The sequence below is a fragment of the Lithobates pipiens genome, unplaced genomic scaffold, assembly GCF_037356315.1.
Source record: "Lithobates pipiens isolate NorthernLeopardFrog02 unplaced genomic scaffold, aLitPip1_a1.2 Scaffold_18, whole genome shotgun sequence".
Classification (NCBI taxonomy): Eukaryota; Metazoa; Chordata; class Amphibia; order Anura; family Ranidae; genus Lithobates; species Lithobates pipiens.
Window position 1 is genome coordinate 233,069,930 of NW_027507758.1, and position 19,131 is coordinate 233,089,060.

General features: G+C 42.2%; 1 protein-coding gene across 1 annotated transcript in view; it reads left to right on the forward strand.

Moving 5' to 3' along the window:
* Window positions 1–19,131, forward strand: part of LOC143987713 (plasminogen-like) — a 142,512-nt gene that overhangs the window by 113,823 nt on the left and 9,558 nt on the right. The window contains exons 16-17 of the mRNA XM_077486671.1: window positions 568–708; window positions 16,517–16,623. Of these exons, the coding sequence (XP_077342797.1) occupies window positions 568–708; window positions 16,517–16,623 (248 nt within the window). The remainder of the gene's footprint in view (window positions 1–567; window positions 709–16,516; window positions 16,624–19,131) is intronic.

Genomic DNA, 19,131 nt, shown 5'->3' on the forward strand with positions numbered 1-19,131 from the left:
AGGACTTTTTCTGACGCCCTGCCAGTGCAGGGCTTTCACACTGGAGACAATAGAACAGCTGTTTGAGGGCGGATTGTAGGCGCTACTTTTAATGCTATAGCGCCTGCAAAACGCCCTCAGTGTGAAAGGGGTCTTACACTCTGAGCCTCACACGGCAACATCTTTTGGGTGTTGAAACTTGAACAGTTTAGGGCTCAGCATGAAGGGAACGAATATTAGTTAGTTAATCGCACTGGGAATATGATTCAAATAATTTGAGGTAGCTTATGTTTAATTTTTCAATAAGTCACAACTGAAATGGTCTGCACACCAATTTTAAAATTGTTACTAAATAGGCTTGTGATGCTGCTTGAATGTCTGGAAAAAGTGCACTGCTTGTTGTCATCGAGAGACTGATTTGGCAAACACTATTTAGGGGTTTGTATACAAGGATGAACAAGGATGATTGATGCCGTGCATACATAATGGTCATTATTTCAAATAAATGACAACTTATATTATTCATCATATCAGAATAATACAGTACATTGTTAATGAATAAACTCTTGTATACTTTTTGTTATACAGTTCCAGCAAACCAGCATATTACAAAATACATCTTGGAATCCATAAAGAAGTAAGCAATGAACCATCCAAGCAAGTCAGAGATGTTGAAAAGCTGTTTTTGGAACCATCAAATGCAGATATAGCACTATTGAAGCTGAAGAGGTAATTAATTGTATTACATTTTTTGTTCCTATAGGCAGTCCTGGAATGCATAGGTGTGCACACGGGTTATCCCCATGCGCACGCCTAATACTCCATGCAAAATACATAGAGTGGCTGGGGAGGGGGCCGGGCACTGGAACCCTCTGTGTTCCAGCACTCCGCACAGAAAGGAGTGATGAAGCACCCAACCTGCAGAGTGGCAGCATGTGTTGGAACCCCCTCCACTGTACCAGAGCCTAGCACAGAGAGGAATACTGCACTGTGGCTGGCAGAGCTTTTTTTTTTAAGTAGGAACTTCTTCCACCTGAAGTGCTGGCCCTTGCATTGGCACACACAAAACCCTCCTTGCTTTGCATATACAGCAGAAGAGGAGTTCTAGCCTCAGGCCCGCAGCATCTCCAGAAGATCAAACCAGCAGCCTGACCTCCCACTGTAAGTTGTAGATTCTTTTCTGTGGGCGAGAGGGGAGCTGAAGGAGCTCTGTACTGGACAGGGAGGAGAAGAGAGCTCTGTACTGGAAGTGCAAGAGAGCTCTATACTGAAAGAAAATATCCTTTTCTTGGGGAGAAATTTGGGGAGAAATTAGAGAAATTTGAGGGGAGAGCTCTGTATTGGGGGGAAGGAGGGGGGTTGTAAACTGGCCTGTGAGATATGCACTCCTGAACTCTGCATTCAGTACATAGCGCAACTCCTGGACTTTGTACGTAGTGCAATCCTCAACCCTGCACTCTGAATGTAACACACTGCAGAACCCAGTACTCCTCTGTATGTAGTGCCATCTCATAACCCTAGAATCAGCCCATAACACAGAACCTTGTACACAATGCACCCCTGAACTCTGTGCATATCGCACTACTGAACTCTGCACACAGTGTATCTCTGAACCATGCACACTATGCGTATCACTCTCCACAAGCCCTGCACTCCATATATAACTAGTTGCTGCCCACCCACTGTCAAATAAGGGCGGGTCGGTGTGACTCTCGTTCCGGGCCTCATATGACTGCATCCCAGAACGGCCTCTCTCGCATGCCCCAACGCTGTGTTGCTAGGACATGGCTTGACCCCGATCTCTGTAAAGATCCACTTCCGCAGCTCTTTAACCATGGGATCGGCTGTGTAGTAAAAAAAAAAAAAAACCCCAGCAGTGATTAAATACCACCAAAAGAAAGCTTTATTTGTGTGAACAAAATGATAAGAAAATGAGTTTGGGTACAGTGTAGCATTACCGCGCAATTGTCATTCAAAGTACGACAGCACTGAAAAATGGCCTGTGCAGGAAGGGGGTGTACGTGCCCTGTAGGCAAGTGGTTAATGCATTCCTGAACCCGGCACTCAGTAAGTAGCACACTCCAACTCTGCATTCTGTACATAGCTCATCCCTGAACACTGCACTTTATGCATAATGCACTGCTGAACTTTGCACTGCACTGCACCACAATAAGATCCTTGCCTACAGTTAGTGCAATTTGGCCACACCTACCATTTGACGCAGCATGCTGTTTCTCCGTGGGGAGGAGGATGGTGGTGATGTTGATGGTGAGTGGTGGGGTGGGGTCATTGTTGAGTTCCTACACCTATTCTCTAGTAAAAAAGCCCATGTGGGTGGAGCTATCTCTGCCCCAGTACAAGCAAAGTCCTGGCCTGGAGAGAAGGGCACAGGAGCCAGTGACCATGTACTGTAAGTGATCATAATGGAAAAGAGGGCTGTGATTGTGACTGTGATTCATTGCCATTGGATGTAGGAGTGGGGTGTTACCTTTCACTGCCATTACTAATGCAGGACTGGGGGATTGGGGTTAACTTTCACAGCCACTGCCCCCCTGCATTGGTGGCCAGTGGCAGTGAAAGTTAACCCCCTTCATGTGCAATGGTGGTCATGGTGAAATTTTAAGCGATCATCACCCTGTCTGCATTTGTAATGATGGCAGTAACAGTTATCCCCCCTCATCCTGCCACACCCACTTTTTGCTGCCATATCTCTGGTAGGGGCCCCAGTGCATTACTATGTGTCAGTGGGAAAAAAGGGAAAGATCTCCCTCTGACCCACTCTGCCATAAAAGAAGTGTGGAAGCACGTGTGTGTATATATATATATATATATATATATTATATACACACACACACACACACACACACACACACACACACAGTATATACTGTATATATAGAAACAAAAATTAGAAAAAATTTGTCCTAAGAAAAAATAATCCTAAGGCAGCGTACACACGGGCGGATTGTCTGCCCAACTAAGTTCGTCAGACAATCCGACAGACAGTCCGTCCAACATTTGAATGAACGGACTTGACCACACACGATGAACAGACAGTCCGCTGAAAGCTTGCGCGATGACGTGCACAGCACGTACGACGGGACTAGAAAAACGACGTCCAATACACTGCAATGCAACCTTCGGCCGTGTAAATCCTTTCTGAGCATGCGCCATACTTAGTCCGTCCAACTTGCCTACACACGAGCGGACTGTCTGCTCAAACCAAGTTTGGACGGACAAAACCAAGTTTGGACGGACAAAATTACGGAAATTCCGAAAGACTTAGTCTGTCAGACTGTCCGCTGAAAAAGTCCGCTGAAGCCCACACACGAGCGGATTGTCCGCTGAAACACGGTTCAGCGGACTAAGTTGGGCAGACAATCCGCCCGTGTGTACGCGGCCTAAGACTATGAAATCAAAATATGACATACATAAACATTCAAATCATGTGATAGAATCCTGTGCATATCATAGCAGAAAGTGAAAAAGTAGTCAAAATCCACAATTAAACTAAAAATCTAAAACACTGTGTCCATGAATTATAGAAAAAAAACATAAAAATTGTGAAAACTAAGATAAAAAGTATATATACTCAGTCCATAAAGTGCACAAAGTAAACTGGTTGCGTGTTTTGTAATAACTTACGTCATTGTGCTTCTGGACGATGTAAGTTATTACGAAACACGTAGGGCAGAGCGATGCACTGACATCCCCTCGTGCTCCATTTGTATAACCAACCATCCAGTTTACTTTGTGCACTTTATGGACTGAGTATATCCAGAAGGATGGGTTGTCTGTTCATGCATCGGCCGGCACAGCAGACATCAGGCTTTTACTAAACTGCTATATTGTAAGTGCAATACTTTCTTTTAATTAATAAATATCTGTAAGATTTTACACTATTTGGAGCACTTTTATTTTTTATGCACCATGTTTATCTATGTGATGGTCTGATTGGCCGGGAGGTAATTGCCAAGCATCGCTATATGTCTCTGCTGTCCTTTGGAGCCAAGCTGTGATCCATTTCATGCACTCTTTGATGCTCTGTTATGGGGGATCACGGTGATTTGGTAAGAGTCCAATTCTGCTGGTTTGGTGGTGGATTCAACACGGTTTTCTGCTCGTAGAGTTTGAAGATCATTTTTTCACGTTTATGAAAGTTTTTTTCACAGTGCACTTGTGTATATTGATTTATTAACGTATTTTTTTTTGATTCTCAACCAGTTTACTTTGTGCACTTTATGGACTGAGTATATATACTTTTTATCTTAGTTATCGCCATTTTTTATGTTTATTTCTATAATTCATGGACACAATGTTTTAGATTTTTAGTTTAATAGTGGATTTTGACTCATTTTTCACTTGGTGCTATGATATGCACAGGATTCTATCACATGATTTGACTGTTTATGTATGTCATTTTTTGATTTCATAGTCTTAGGATTATGTGGGTAGCGCCATTCAAATTTTTTCAAATTTTTGTTTCTGTATTTATGTGATACGTGAGAATTGCAGCTTCCAAATTAATGGTTGGGAATAAGTTCTCCAGCCATTTAATATAATTTTTATCCTTAGCGCAGTTTCTTTTACTCATATATATATATATATATTACAGGTACTAAAGGTACTAATGCCACCAATTTATGCAGCGCTTTACATTATATATATATATATATATATATATATATATATATATAATGCGCTGCATAAATTGAGTTTTTCCCCTCTGGTGGTCTAGCAGGATGGTGTGCGAGGGTTGGGAGGGCTGGGGAAATTACTGATTTCTGCTACTGTGGGATATAGTCTACATAATTTGCAGGTTATTAGAATAAAGTAAAAAAAAAAAAAAAAAAAACACACACGATCAAAAACAGCGCATCAAAGGGACTAGTAGATTGATGTGAAAAAGACTTTAAAATGTCATTTATTAAATGTAAAAAATGAACACAGACATCTGATCCCTGCAGGATCTCAAACACATAGAAAACACCAATCATAAAATGGACAGATGTTTGATAATGAAAAGCTCCTCAGATCTCTCAATTATAACTTTGGAAAGGTCAAAACCAAAGACCAATGTGCACAGCTTTCGAATGCCTAATGAATGCAATCAATCATCTGAAAGAACCCAAAAAGTCAGTGTAAACGAATGGAACAACGTTCCTAGGGACACTCACTTCATAGGTGTTCAATGGGCTGCAGAGCTGATGAGTCCAGTCTGATGACCGAGGGGGAGGTGTTTATTTCAGCTCCATCTGAAGCGTTCGGCTTGGAGGCAGAGGTGTAATGCTGCATGCTAGGTGGTAAGGATCAAGCTTAGTCACCAGATGATATCAGCTGTACACATAGGCAGCTTGGAGAACGCTGCACTGCTTGCAGTGCCGCTTGTCCGAGCGGCTGTGGATCACATGAGAGGCTTGTCACGTGGAAGGCTGTGAAGGGGAAGGTTGCTATGCCGACTCTCCTGCTTACATGTTTCGCGCTCCTGCGCTTTGTCAAAGCTGGAGCGGCATACAGCAACCAGAAAGATAAAGGCATCGGGTAGTGTGTAGGGGCGGGGACTGTCGAAGTCTCTCAGGTTAACCCCTAATGTGTCACTAAGCCTCCTGCAGTTAAAACCTTATTAGACAGGGGTCTGTGTCAGTGAAAGAACTGTTAGAAAACATCTAATAGGAAATGTGGATTGAAACATATGGTTGACACAGTGGTGTAGTGGTTAGCACTCTCACCTAGCAGCAAGCAGGACGCTGGTTCGATTCCCAACCACGCCACCACCGGCCTGGAGCTTGTATGTTCTCCCTGTGCCTGTGTGGGTTTCCATGGGGATATTAACCACTTTAAGACCGGACCATTTTGCTGGTAAATGACCAGAGGTCTTTTTACACTTTGGCACTGCGCTGCTTTAACTGGTAATTGCGCGGTCATGCAATGTTGTACCCAAACAAAATTTGCGTCCTTTTCTTCCCACAAATAGAGCTTTCTTTTGATGGTATTTGATTGCCTCTGCGATTTTTATTTTTTGCGATATAAACGTAAAAAGACCGCAAATTTTGAAAAAAAATGATATTTTCTACTTTTTGTTATTAGAAAAATCCAATAAACTCAATTTTAGTCATACATTTAGGCCAAAATGTATTCAGCCACATGTCTTTGGTAAAAAAAAAGTCAATAATTGTATATTTATTGGTTTGCGCAAAAGTTGTCACATCTACAAACTAAGGTACGTTTTCTGGAATTTACGCAGCTTTTAGTTTACGACTGCCTATCTCATTTCTTGAGGTGCTAAAATGGCAGGGCAGTACAAAACCCCCCCAAATGACCCCATTTTGGAAAGTAGACCCCCTAAGGAAATTGATAAGAGGCATGTTGAGCCCATTGAATATTTTATTTTTTTGCCTCAAGCGATTGAATAATGACAAAAAAAAAATTTTTTTTTTTTTTTTACACAAAGTTGTCACTAAATGATATATTGCTCACACATGCTATGGGCGTATGTGAAATGACACCCCAAAATAAATTCTGCTGCTTCTCCTGAGTACGGGGATACCACATATGTGGGACTTTTTGGGAGCCTAGCCGCGTACGGGGCCCCGAAAACCAAGCACCGCCTTCAGGCTTTCTAAGGGCGTAAATTTTTGAGTTCACTTCTCACTACCTATTACAGTTTTGAAGGCCATAAAATGCCAAGATGGCACAAAACCCCCACAAATGACCCCATTTTAGAAAGTAGACACCCCAAGCTATTTGCTGAGAGGCATGTTGAGTTCATGGAATATTTTATATTTTGCCACAAGTTGCGGGAAAATTACAAACTTTTTTTTTTTTTTTTTTTTTTTCACAAAGTTGTCACTAAATGATATATTGCTCACACATGCCATGGGCATATGTGAAATGACACCCCAAAATAAATTCTGCTGCTTCTCCTGAGTACGGGGATACCACATATGTGGGACTTTTTGGGAGCCTAGCCGCGTACGGGGCCCCGAAAACCAAGCACCGCCTTCAGGCTTTCTAAGGGCGTAAATATTTGACTTCACTCCTCACTACCTATTACAGTTTTGAAGGCCATAAAATGCCAAGATGGCACAAAACCCCCACAAATGACCCCATTTTAGAAAGTAGACACCCCAAGCTATTTGCTGAGAGGCATGTTGAGTCCATGGAATATTTTATATTTTGCCACAAGTTGCGGGAAAATTACAAACTTTTTTTTTTTTTTTTTTTTTTTCACAAAGTTGTCACTAAATGATATATTGCTCACGCATGCCATGGGCATATGTGAAATGACACCCCAAAATAAATTCTGCTGCTTCTCCTGAGTACGGGGATACCACATATGTGGGACTTTTTGGGAGCCTAGCCGCGTACGGGGCCCCGAAAACCAAGCACCGCCTTCAGGCTTTCTAAGGGCGTTACAGTTTTGAAGGCCATAAAATGCCAAGATGGCACAAACCCCCCCCAAATGACCCCATTTTGGAAAGTAGACACCCCTAAATTTAGGGGTACACTAGTGAGACTAGGTAATAAATGGCGGGTGCCCTGAAACTATAAAAAAATAACTAACCAACCAGCGTCACCTGTAACAGTTATATGGTGATCACTGGTGAAAGGGTTAACTAGGGGGCAATCAGGGGGCTTTATGCGGTAGTATATGGGGGTCCCTGGCGCTATAAAAAGCTGCGGCGAACCTAAATACCTACTTGCCTAACTAGCGTCACCTGTGACACTAATACAGCGATCAGAAAAACGATCGCTTATTAGGCTGGGTTCACACTGGAGCGATGCGGGAACGCCACGAATGCGCGGCGGGTTCCCGCATCGCATGCCTCCCGGCGGCAGTTCACACTGCCCTATGCGAACTGCTGGGAGTGTCAGTGAAATGTTACTGACACCCCCAGATCAGTTCGCATATCGCAGTGCGATCTGAAAACTCGGATCGCATGGTGTGAACACCCATGCGATCCGATTCTGCTGCGGGCCAAAAAAAGGGTCCCGTGCGAATTTGCGGCGGGTGCGGCGGGTGTGGCGGGTGCGGCGAATGGCTGAACTCGAATCGCACAGAGATCGGATGTGATTTGCACTGCAGTGCGGTGCGAATCACATCCGTTCTCAAACCGCTGCAATCTGAACCCAGCCTTAGTGACACTGGCGACGGGGGGTGATCACGGGGTTAAACCTTTATTGGGGGGGTTAGGGGGGTACCTTAGAACTAAAGGGGGCTAACCCTAACTGCCCTAACAGTTATTAGTCACAAATGACACCCGCCGGGTGATCAGGGGGTTAAACCTTTATTAGGTAATAAATGGCGGGTGCCCTGAAACTATAAAAAAATAACTAACCAACCAGCGTCACCTGTAACAGTTATATGGTGATCACTGGTGAAAGGGTTAACTAGGGGGCAATCAGGGGGCTTTATGCGGTAGTATATGGGGGTCCCTGGCGCTATAAAAAGCTGCGGCGAACCTAAATACCTACCTGCCTAACTAGCGTCACCTGTGACACTAATACGGCGATCAGAAAAATGATCGCTTATTAGGCTGGGTTCACACTGGAGCGATGCGGAAACGCCGCGAATCCGCGGCGGGTTCCCGCATCGCATGCCTCCCGGCGGCAGTTCACACTGCCCTATGCGAACTGCTGGGAGTGTCAGTGAAATGTTACTGACACCCCCAGATCAGTTCGCATATCGCAGTGCGATCTGCAAACTCGGATCGCATGGTGTGAACACCCATGCGATCCGATTCTGCTGCGGGCCAAAAAAAGGGTCCCGTGCGAATTTGCGGCGGGTGCGGCGGGTGTGGCGGGTGCGGCGGGTGCGGCGAATGGCTGAACTCGAATCGCACAGAGATCGGATGTGATTTGCACTGCAGTGCGGTGCGAATCACATTCGTTCTCATAAACCGCTGCAATGTGAACCCAGCCTTAGTGACACTGGCGACGGGGGGTGATCACGGGGTTAAACCTTTATTGGGGGGGTTAGGGGGGTACATTAGAACTAAAGGGGGCTAACTCTAACTGCCCTAACAGTTATTACAGTCACAAATGACACCAATGCAAAAAAAAAAAAAAAAAAAAAAAAAATGACATTGGTGTCACTGTGACTGGGGGGCAGGGGTAATTGGGGGGGTGATCGGGGGGTAAAGGGGGGGTGTGAGTGTGCCTGGCATGTTCTACTGTGTGTGTAGAGTGTTGGTGCAACTCACCGATCCGCTCTCCTCCGTGTCGGAACGGAAAATACCGACACGGAGGAGAGAATACATCACTTCCTCTCCTGTGTTTACATTACAGGAGAGGAAGTGATGTCACGGGGGATTTCCATTCGTCGAGAGCGATCGCGAGGGGGTGGCCATGAATGAATGGCCGTCCCCTCATCCCTGATCTCTCCCGAACGAATGCCGACCGCCGCAGGCACCGGGGGGGGGCCCGATCGGGCCCCCCACCCGCGGGCAGGCATGGACTTATATATACGCCAATATGCCTGCCCGTGCCATTCTGCCGACGTATATCGTCGTGCGGCGGTCGGCAAGTGGTTAAAGGATATACAGAAGGGAGAAGAATGCTATGGATAAAAGGACACTGTAAGTTAAAAAAACTCAAGGGGGGGAAAAATTGCGGAGACCAAGGGCAAAAAAACAAATTATTTAAAAGATATATTTTAGATATGTTATTAAGTCCTTTCCTATAGGATAGTTAGAATAAATATATATTAGCTACTCTTCGTTCATAAAAATAATATTATGAAGAAAAAAAAAAAAAAAAAAAAAAAAAAAATTGATACAATAAAATAGAAATGAAAAAAAAAAAAAAAAAAATGTTTTTTTTTTTTTTCTTCATAATATTATTTTTATGAACGAAGAGTAGCTAATATATATTTATTCTAACTATCCTATAGGAAAGGACTTAATAACATATCTAAAATATATCTTTTAAATAATTTGTTTTTTTGCCCTTGGTCTCCGCAATTTTTTCCCCCCCTTGAGTTTTTTTAACTTACAGTGTCCTTTTATCCATAGCATTCTTCTCCCTTCTGTATATCCTTTAATATCCCCATGGAAACCCACACAGGCACAGGGAGAACATACAAGCTCCAGGCGGGTGGTGGCGTGGTTGGGAATCGAACCAGCGTCCTGCTTGCTGCTAGGTGAGAGTGCTAACCACTACACCACTGTGTCAACCATATGTTTCAATCCACATTTCCTATTAGATGTTTTCTAACAGTTCTTTCACTGACACAGACCCCTGTCTAATAAGGTTTTAACTGCAGGAGGCTTAGTGACACATTAGGGGTTAACCTGAGAGACTTCGACAGTCCCCGCCCCTACACACTACCCGATGCCTTTATCTTTCTGGTTGCTGTATGCCGCTCCAGCTTTGACAAAGCGCAGGAGCGCGAAACATGTAAGCAGGAGAGTCGGCATAGCAACCTTCCCCTTCACAGCCTTCCACGTGACAAGCCTCTCATGTGATCCACAGCCGCTCGGACAAGCGGCACTGCAAGCAGTGCAGCGTTCTCCAAGCTGCCTATGTGTACAGCTGATATCATCTGGTGACTAAGCTTGATCCTTACCACCTAGCATGCAGCATTACACCTCTGCCTCCAAGCCGAACGCTTCAGATGGAGCTGAAATAAACACCTCCCCCTCGGTCATCAGACTGGACTCATCAGCTCTGCAGCCCATTGAACACCTATGAAGTGAGTGTCCCTAGGAACGTTGTTCCATTCGTTTACACTGACTTTTTGGGTTCTTTCAGATGATTGATTGCATTCATTAGGCATTCGAAAGCTGTGCACATTGGTCTTTGGTTTTGACCTTTCCAAAGTTATAATTGAGAGATCTGAGGAGCTTTTCATTATCAAACATCTGTCCGTTTTATGATTGGTGTTTTCTATGTGTTTGAGATCCTGCAGGGATCAGATGTCTGTGTTCATTTTTTACATTTAATAAATGACATTTTAAAGTCTTTTTCACATCAATCTACTAGTCCCTTTGATGCGCTGTTTTTGATCGTTTTTTCTGCTGCATCCATTTTTTGCCAAGTCCATAATGGGTTAACAGCCGCACATTGAGACCATCTACAGGACATTTATTTAAATAAACAAACATCCCACGAGATAGTCAAACGCTCTTAAAGAGACCATTCATTTGTGCGCCAACTTTATATTGTTTTGTTTTACGTTATTAGAATAAAGTACTGGCAGGATCTGTCAGCCATGGACCAGTATTGTCTACCTGTGTTGTAAATCCCTTTTACTATTAATTTATTTGTGCTGTGGGGCTTATCATACTGTATTTACATCATACAGACCAAAAAGAAAGCAGGTGAATGCTGCAGATTTGATAGATGCTGCAGATTTGGATACATTTATTCAATGTCCACTCTCACTAGGTCTTTGCTATATGGGGCTTATTCTACTCCAGTTACACTATATTAGACCAGGCAGGAAAAAAAAGTGTGCCAAAGTTTTGCTGTCCCTTTTTCATTGCTGGTAACAATAAAACAAATGCTGTGGGGTTTATTTAACTACATTTCTACTGTATTAAACCAGGCAGAGAATGGGACTGCTAGACTTTGAAACCTTTTTTTTTCAATACCACTATCATTGATGTGTCTAAAAAAACAACATATACTGTTCTGGGAGTTATTATTATAATTTTAAAAGCCAAAACTATGTAGTGGGCTTCCATTTTGTTTCAACGCATTTGATCCAGTGACAAAGTGACACATTGCTTGTAGTGGCCTTTGTGATTTACTGTTTAAACCAAATACAATAAAATATTTTTTTAAACTTACAAGATCTTTAGTAGACAAATTAGTGGTAGGTGGTGGTAGATGACAATGTGGTTGAGGCAACATGGGTTTAAAACTGAACTTCAGGTATGAATTTGGAGATTTGCAGCAATGTAAGTATGCATATGCCATATCTGTGGAATTAGGGAATTAATGCAGTATTCCAGGTCCTGTGCTTACTCGGCAAGAGCGCCATTCACAAAACTCCTTGCATCTTTCTGAAGACAAAATGTTCTTTGATTGAATGGGGTGGAGAGGCAGGGTTCTGATATAACGACCTCCACATGTAAGGCGTTATGTGAATGGCATCAGCGGAAAAGCTAGCATTCCCTGTGTTCATTATGCAGCAGGCCAGCTGCTCCTCACAGGACCCACTCTCTTATCTTTGTTCTTGAAACAAGAGGATCTTAACCTCCCTGGCGGTATGATTCATTCTGGTTTTAGGTGCTGAAAGTGGTACAATTATTTTGCATGGAAATTTGGCATTTTATATTGTAGTCCTGTAATTCTTAGGAATAACTCTCTTAAATCTGTTCAAACCAGAGTCTAGCAGACATCCCGGGTATGATAAAGTTTATAATATAATAAAAATTATTCAATAATGTAATCAAATCCAAAAACACTGAAATTTGTTCATTTGCAGAATTGTCGCTGTCATTAGATTTGGTGTTTGATGACGAATTTCCCCCACGAATCGCTATCGCTCAATTCTGCAAGTGATTCTAATTTATTATCGCTGTTTTCCAGTTGGTCTAAAATCACTTTTGACATAAAGGGACACTTTTTGGTTGCTATGGACAATCTCCAAATTCCAGGCAGAAAAAACTGTATTTATAATATAAAAGTTCATGCAGGGCATTGCACAGACCACTAGGGGCAAAGGGGGTGTGTAATTTTTTTATACAGTACTGTAATCTGTAAGATTACAGTACTGTGTGTGTTTTGTGTATTTTAACTTTTTTGGCACCGATCTCCGCTCCTGTGCGCCGTAACGTCGCAGGGAACGGAGCTCGGCGGCATTCAGACACTGTGTGAATCGAGCGGAGGACAGCTCGATCACACAACGCGGAGGACATCACTGGATCCAGGGGACAAGCTAAGTAACCTCTCCCTGTATCCAGCGATGCGTTCCCGAGTCTGGCTCGGGGTTATCGCTTATGATAGTAAAATCCTAACCTGAGCCAGACTCGGGATTACTGCCAGGGAGGTTAACATCCAGACACTGCATACTGTATATGCATTGCTATGTAGTTCTCTGAAATGCTCCATTGGTACCCCAAGAGCTGTGTCACTGACAGCATATGCTCATATCTTACATCTGGACATCTTACGATGAACAGATCGTCTGTATGAACAGACAATCTGTTATATTCCCTGCACAGTCCCCATCCCCCTTCAGTTAGAACACAGACTAGGAAACACTTAACCCCTTCACTGCCAGTGGCATTTTTACAGTAATCAATGCATTTTTACTTGTAACTGATCGCTGTATTAATGTCAATAGTCCCAAAAATGTGTCAAAATTGTCCGTGTCCTCCATAATGTCGCAGTCACGATAAAAATCGCAGATCGCCGCCATTACTAGTAAAAAAAATTCTATAAATCTATCCCCTATTTTGTAGATGCTATATATTGTGCGCAAACCATTCCATATACGCTTATAGCGGGTTATTTTTTACCAAAAATATGTAGAAGAATACATATCTGCCTAAACTGCAGAAAAAAATAGATTTTTTTATATATTTTTGGGGGATATTTATTATAGCAAAAAGTAAAAAATAATGTTTTTTTTTTTTTCAAATTGACGCTCTTTTTTTGTTTATAGCGCAAAAAATAAAAACCGCAGAGGTGATCAAATACCACCAAAAGAAAGCTCTATTTTTGGGAAAAAAAGGACGTCAATTTTGTTTGGGTGCAACATCTCACGACTGCACAATTGTCAGTTAAATTGATGCAGTGCCGAATCGCAAAAAGTGCTCTGGTCAGGAAGGGGGTAGAATCTTCTGGGGCTGAAGCGGTTAAAGTAGAAGTTTAGCCTAAAACTAACTAACCCCAAAGCTCCTGGCAGCCACATTTTAAAACTAATCTATCTAACCCTGTAAAGAAAAAATCACTATACATACGTTTTCTGCAGCCCATCCGGCCCGGTCCATTTCTGAGCTGTCAGCGGTGGCTTCTTTGTGTAGGCGTGTGCAGGAGAATGAGCCAACATCCAAAGTCCCATAGTAAGTCTATGGGTGATGTCACTTCCCAGCTGTTGTCGGCTGTCTCTTCTACACAGCATCCGCTTGCAACCAGCTCTCCTGTCGGTCCAACAGTGTCTGGTTAGAAGTAGGCTAAGGCTCCTTTCACACTAGTGCAACCTAAAAATCATGTGATTTTGACGCAACTTGAAGCAATGCCTGTGTAATCTTGAGGTCTATGGGCAGGGACTACTTCGCACAGATATGAATGGTACTCATTGGAAATTATGGGGTATGACTTGTCATGCGACTTTGGAGTCCCAACTCGCAGGATGAGTCACACAAGTGTGAAAAGGGGCCTAAGAGTCACAAAGCCTATAACTGAGAATGGCTGAATGCCCCATGGTCTCCTGATGGCTCCGCTACATGCATTCTTGTCCTCTCCTGCCTGGTGGGTCCACCTGTTGGATGATCTCATTGATTTTATGAGCAGATCACAACTTACTACTGTAGTACTATCTTCGCTGATGAAGAATGTGTTATAGTTATTGTTCGAAACACATTGGATGTTACAGCAGACTGCAGCTGGGTTTACCACAAATGGCAAGTGCAGGATATGTGATCTAGACACTTTTATGCATATACTGTATATTCTCTAAAGCTCTTTTTAAAGTAACACAGGTTATGTGGTGGATGTTTTAATATGTATAAAGATGTGGGATACTGTAGCTTTTTAAAAAAAGTTGATTTGTGTGTGTACTTGTTCAGTTGCCAACAAAGTCCCATTAGAGTTTTTTTTTTTATCTTTTAGCAAGAGACCAGACATGCTTGCCATTTCTTACACACAGTGTTGGCCAATTCCTTTCAACCATAGCCTATTGAAGATTTATTAGAGTGGATGAGCCACCATGGGTCCCCTCCCCTCCCAGAGCCAAAAAATGTTTTTACATTTTTTTGGAGACAATTTCAAGGGCCTTTTGCCTCTGATTTGAGGTCTGTCTAATTTCCAAGCAAGATCCATCCAAGGGCTTTCTGCCTGGCTTTCAAGCCTATGCTACAAAAATGGCCAATTGCCATCCCACCACACGAGAGGGAAGACAAAGTTCATCACTATGAGGAAGTGTTTTTAGGGAGCTTGCCCAAAGCCTTTTTTGATGATGGCAGGGATGCCTCTGTTATCTGTTGCAGTACCCAAGGCAAATAAGCAGGTAACAGCAGTAGCAACATTAGCTTCAGAACATCTAAAAGAGGTGTTGCAAAGTTTCTTCAAGCAACATAAGGCAGGCCCGTCACTCCATAGCACTCAAATGCACAATTTTTATATGATGGTCAACGAGTATGTTGGTACCAGTTTGAATACAACATCTTCAGAGGTCAAAAAGGACTACTGGGTGTCCAAGATGGACCAGTGGCCAGAGCTTGAAAACATGCTGGAGGTGCTGGGCTGCTTTCTGCAAATGTCTTATCAGAAAGGATATTCAACACAGCTGCAGGGGTGGTAATTGACAGATGCATCTGTATATCCACAGGCAATGGTGACTGCCTGAACTTTATCAAATTGAACCATGCTTTTATCACAGATGCCTTCTGCATTCCCCTGGCAATTTCAGCCTGCAGCCAAGTTTCTTTGTCTGAGACAGAGTATATATTTACAAAATTAAGAACACACACTGTTCCTGCCAGATGGTGGTGCTACTGCTGTTATTGCTGCCTCCATAATGTTATCACTACAGTGTATCTGTAATAATTCCAATTTCTAAATAAATGGTAGACACCAGCCCCAGTGTCTACCTAGCCAATTCCTCGCACAGCTTACTTCCAACCCACCACGCTCTCTTGCCCCCCCCCCCCCCCCAAAAAAAAGCATTTAAAGCAATACATTACAAATAAATAGCTACACTTTAAAATATTGACCTATAACCTTCAAGTGACTTTGAGCTGACATTTCAGGCTCATTGGTGTTCCTGTCCAAATGTGGTTGAAAAACTGTACCCGAGGGCTGACACAATTGTTTTGTTTCCAGGACAGCTATTTGCTATGGCAATATCATGCCATGAAAATGGGTGCTGCATGATACTTTTTAACCAGCAAACCCAGAGGAGAGTATAGGATATGTATTCTGTATGTGACTGAGTTTCGGTTAGTGTGTACAGCAGTCTGTCAGACAGAAGCTGGTCTAACGATCAGCTTTTGTCGAAGGGACATTCCGGAAAACCAGCATCTGATCAGTGCTTACAGCCAATGGCTGCGAGTGTTTATCAGTATATTCTGGCATAAGGGGAATCCTCATTTCAGAATACAACAGCACGGAGAGGAGATCGTCCCACTAACTGTGTTGGTACAGCAATCTGGCAGTTTTATTTTTTTTCAATCCACTGGGGGGTTGAAAGAAATGTCAAATGTTTGTGAATCTCAACCTTGCGTGAATTGTACTGATCAGTGTTAAATAATAAATTGCCATTTCGATTTGCCTATATGTATGAGTAATGCTAAGATTAGATTTTCCTTATACATTTTCAAATTGTCTATTGGTAGATAAGTTAGCTCATATGTTTCTTTTATAGCCCAGCTTTAATCACAGATGAAGTTCTCCCTGCTTGCCTACCACCTGAAAATTATGTGGTGCCTGACAAGTCTGAATGTTATGTAACAGGATGGGGCGAGACACAAGGTGAGACCAATGTATGATTAGCATATTAAATCTCAATGCTGTTCTATTACACATTGTACTGAGATCACATAAAAACATACAACATTGTTGTTTGCTCTAAGGCCCCACTCACACCTCCAAGTTTTGGAGCTTTTTTTGTATCTCAAATTGATTTGATTTTCATGTTTTTGGCACGTTTTTATTCACATACAATTGATTGGAAGAATTGTTGTGCAATTTCGTGCATTTTGTCGCATGTTTGTGCACGATTTTCTGCTCAAATGCAAAAAGGTAAAAAAAAAAAAAAATAGTAATGTATGAATAAATAAATGTAAAATAAATACACAAATAAATTAAAAATCATCATAAATAAAATAAATTTATAATATGTAATACAAAATAAATAACTCAAAATCTTAAATAAAATATATGAAATACTTTATTATTCATAATAATAAAAGAATAAACACCCCAAAAAATTATAATAATAATAAAAATAATAATATAAATAGTAATAATTTTATTTATTTTGTGTTAGGGTGTTTAATATTATTTTTTATACTAAGACAATAAAATATTAACCCCTAACCCAAACCCTAATCCCTATTCCTAACCCTAACTCCTTAACTCTAACCCCTTACCCTAACAAAAAAATTATAATAAGTAAATAATAATTTAAAAGAAATAAATAAAAGCTGATGGGAAAGCTAAAAAAGCTCAAAAACTTAGCAACAACTGATGCAACAGATGGTAGTTTTCTCTATTGGCTAATGAAAAATTGCCAAGGCCCAAAATTACTGTATAAAACCGTGCCAAAAATGTGCATAAAACATGCAAAAAACGCTGGAGAAACGCTCAAAGACGCTATGCTCAGGTGTGAATGCAACTACAACAAACATCAGACACATATGTGGTATCATTGTGATTGTCAGGAGCAGGAGAATTTATTCTGGGTTGTTCTTTGGCGGTAGGTTATGGTAGTAGCAAGAATTATACAGCTAAAAATAATTGACATTTTTTTTTTGTTTACTACTTTGGGCCAGTATTCCCTTGATGATAATAATAACAATCTGAAGAGTTTGGTGTTTGTGATATTTTGCTAACCATTTGTTCCAAATTATGTGGAAGGTGGCTGCAAACCTCTATGACTACTGTATATAGCCATTTGTTATAATGACATTGACACTGACATCAGCTATCCAATATTTTTTTGTCAAGGGTATCGCAGACATCCATTGTTTGGCTATTGCCTTTAGACAAAGAATAAGGTTCCCCGATAACAGCCGATTGTAAAAAAAAGAATTTCCGGCATTGGGAAAAAAATGGCGTGGGGTCCACCCCACAAAATCCATACCAGACCCTTATCTGAGCATGCAGCTGAGCAGGTCAGGAAAGGAAGGGGATGAGAAAGTGCCTCCCTCCTGAAAACATGCCCTCAACATGGGGGGGTGCTTTGGGCAGTGTTTGATGATGGATCTACATCACGGGACATTGTTTTTTGAACTGCCTATTGTCACTTTTTTTACACTACACTTTTTTTTTTTGGTGAATGAGGTGGGGGGGGGGGGAGGCAGGGGGCTTCCAGATTCTGATACATCCCCTGCTCACAGACTCCCACAACCACCCGCTAGGGTTGTGGGGAAGAGGCCCTTGTCCCCATCAACATAGGGACAAGGTGCCTTGGGGGGGCAGAGCCCCCCTGCCCAAAGCACCCCCATGTGGAGGGAGGGCATGTGGCTTTGTATGGTTCAGGAATGGGGAGCACTTGCTCGCCCCCCCTTTCCTGACCTGACAGGCTGCATACTTGGATAAGGGTCTTTTAAATTTGGCGTGCGGGTTCCCCTCAAAATCCAACCCTAAACTCTGTGCATAATGCACTCCTGCACCTGGTATGAATTGGGGGGAGGGGGGCCGTTTTTTTCCCTGATTTTTTTTTTTTTTTTATTGCCGGCAATTCTTTTTTTACTCTTAGCTGTCAGCTTCCCGGCCTACTCCTTAAGAACCAGCTATTTACAATTTATTATGGAGAGAAAATAAAGACACATTCAAAAATGCAACACTTGCGTTTTTAGTGTTGGTCCATTGAAGTCTTTTACATGCAAAATGCAATCTGCTGCGGAAAAAAATCCCTGACCCTTTTCCAAAAATGCACTAGCTGAAAAACACAATAATGTAAACCAGTACCATAAGAAACGATGTTAAATGGACTTTAGTGCATTTCTGCAAAATGCACTAAAATGCATAGGTGTGGACCTAGTGTTAGACAGGTCCATTATATGCATGATGTGGCATGAAACTCAAGTATGTAAGTAGTAAAAAAGGAGGACAGACCATTTTGGCCCCATAAAGAATGAGGAAGGACATCTGGTTACAAAGGATGGGGAAATGGCGAAGGTATTGAATTTTATTCTTCTCCTCTGTCTTCACAAGGGAATCTGGGAGCTTCGGTAACCAAAACTGCAGTGTTTATCCTCATGACACATCACAGGAAGCACCTCCATGGTTAACAGAGGACAGAATTAAAATTAG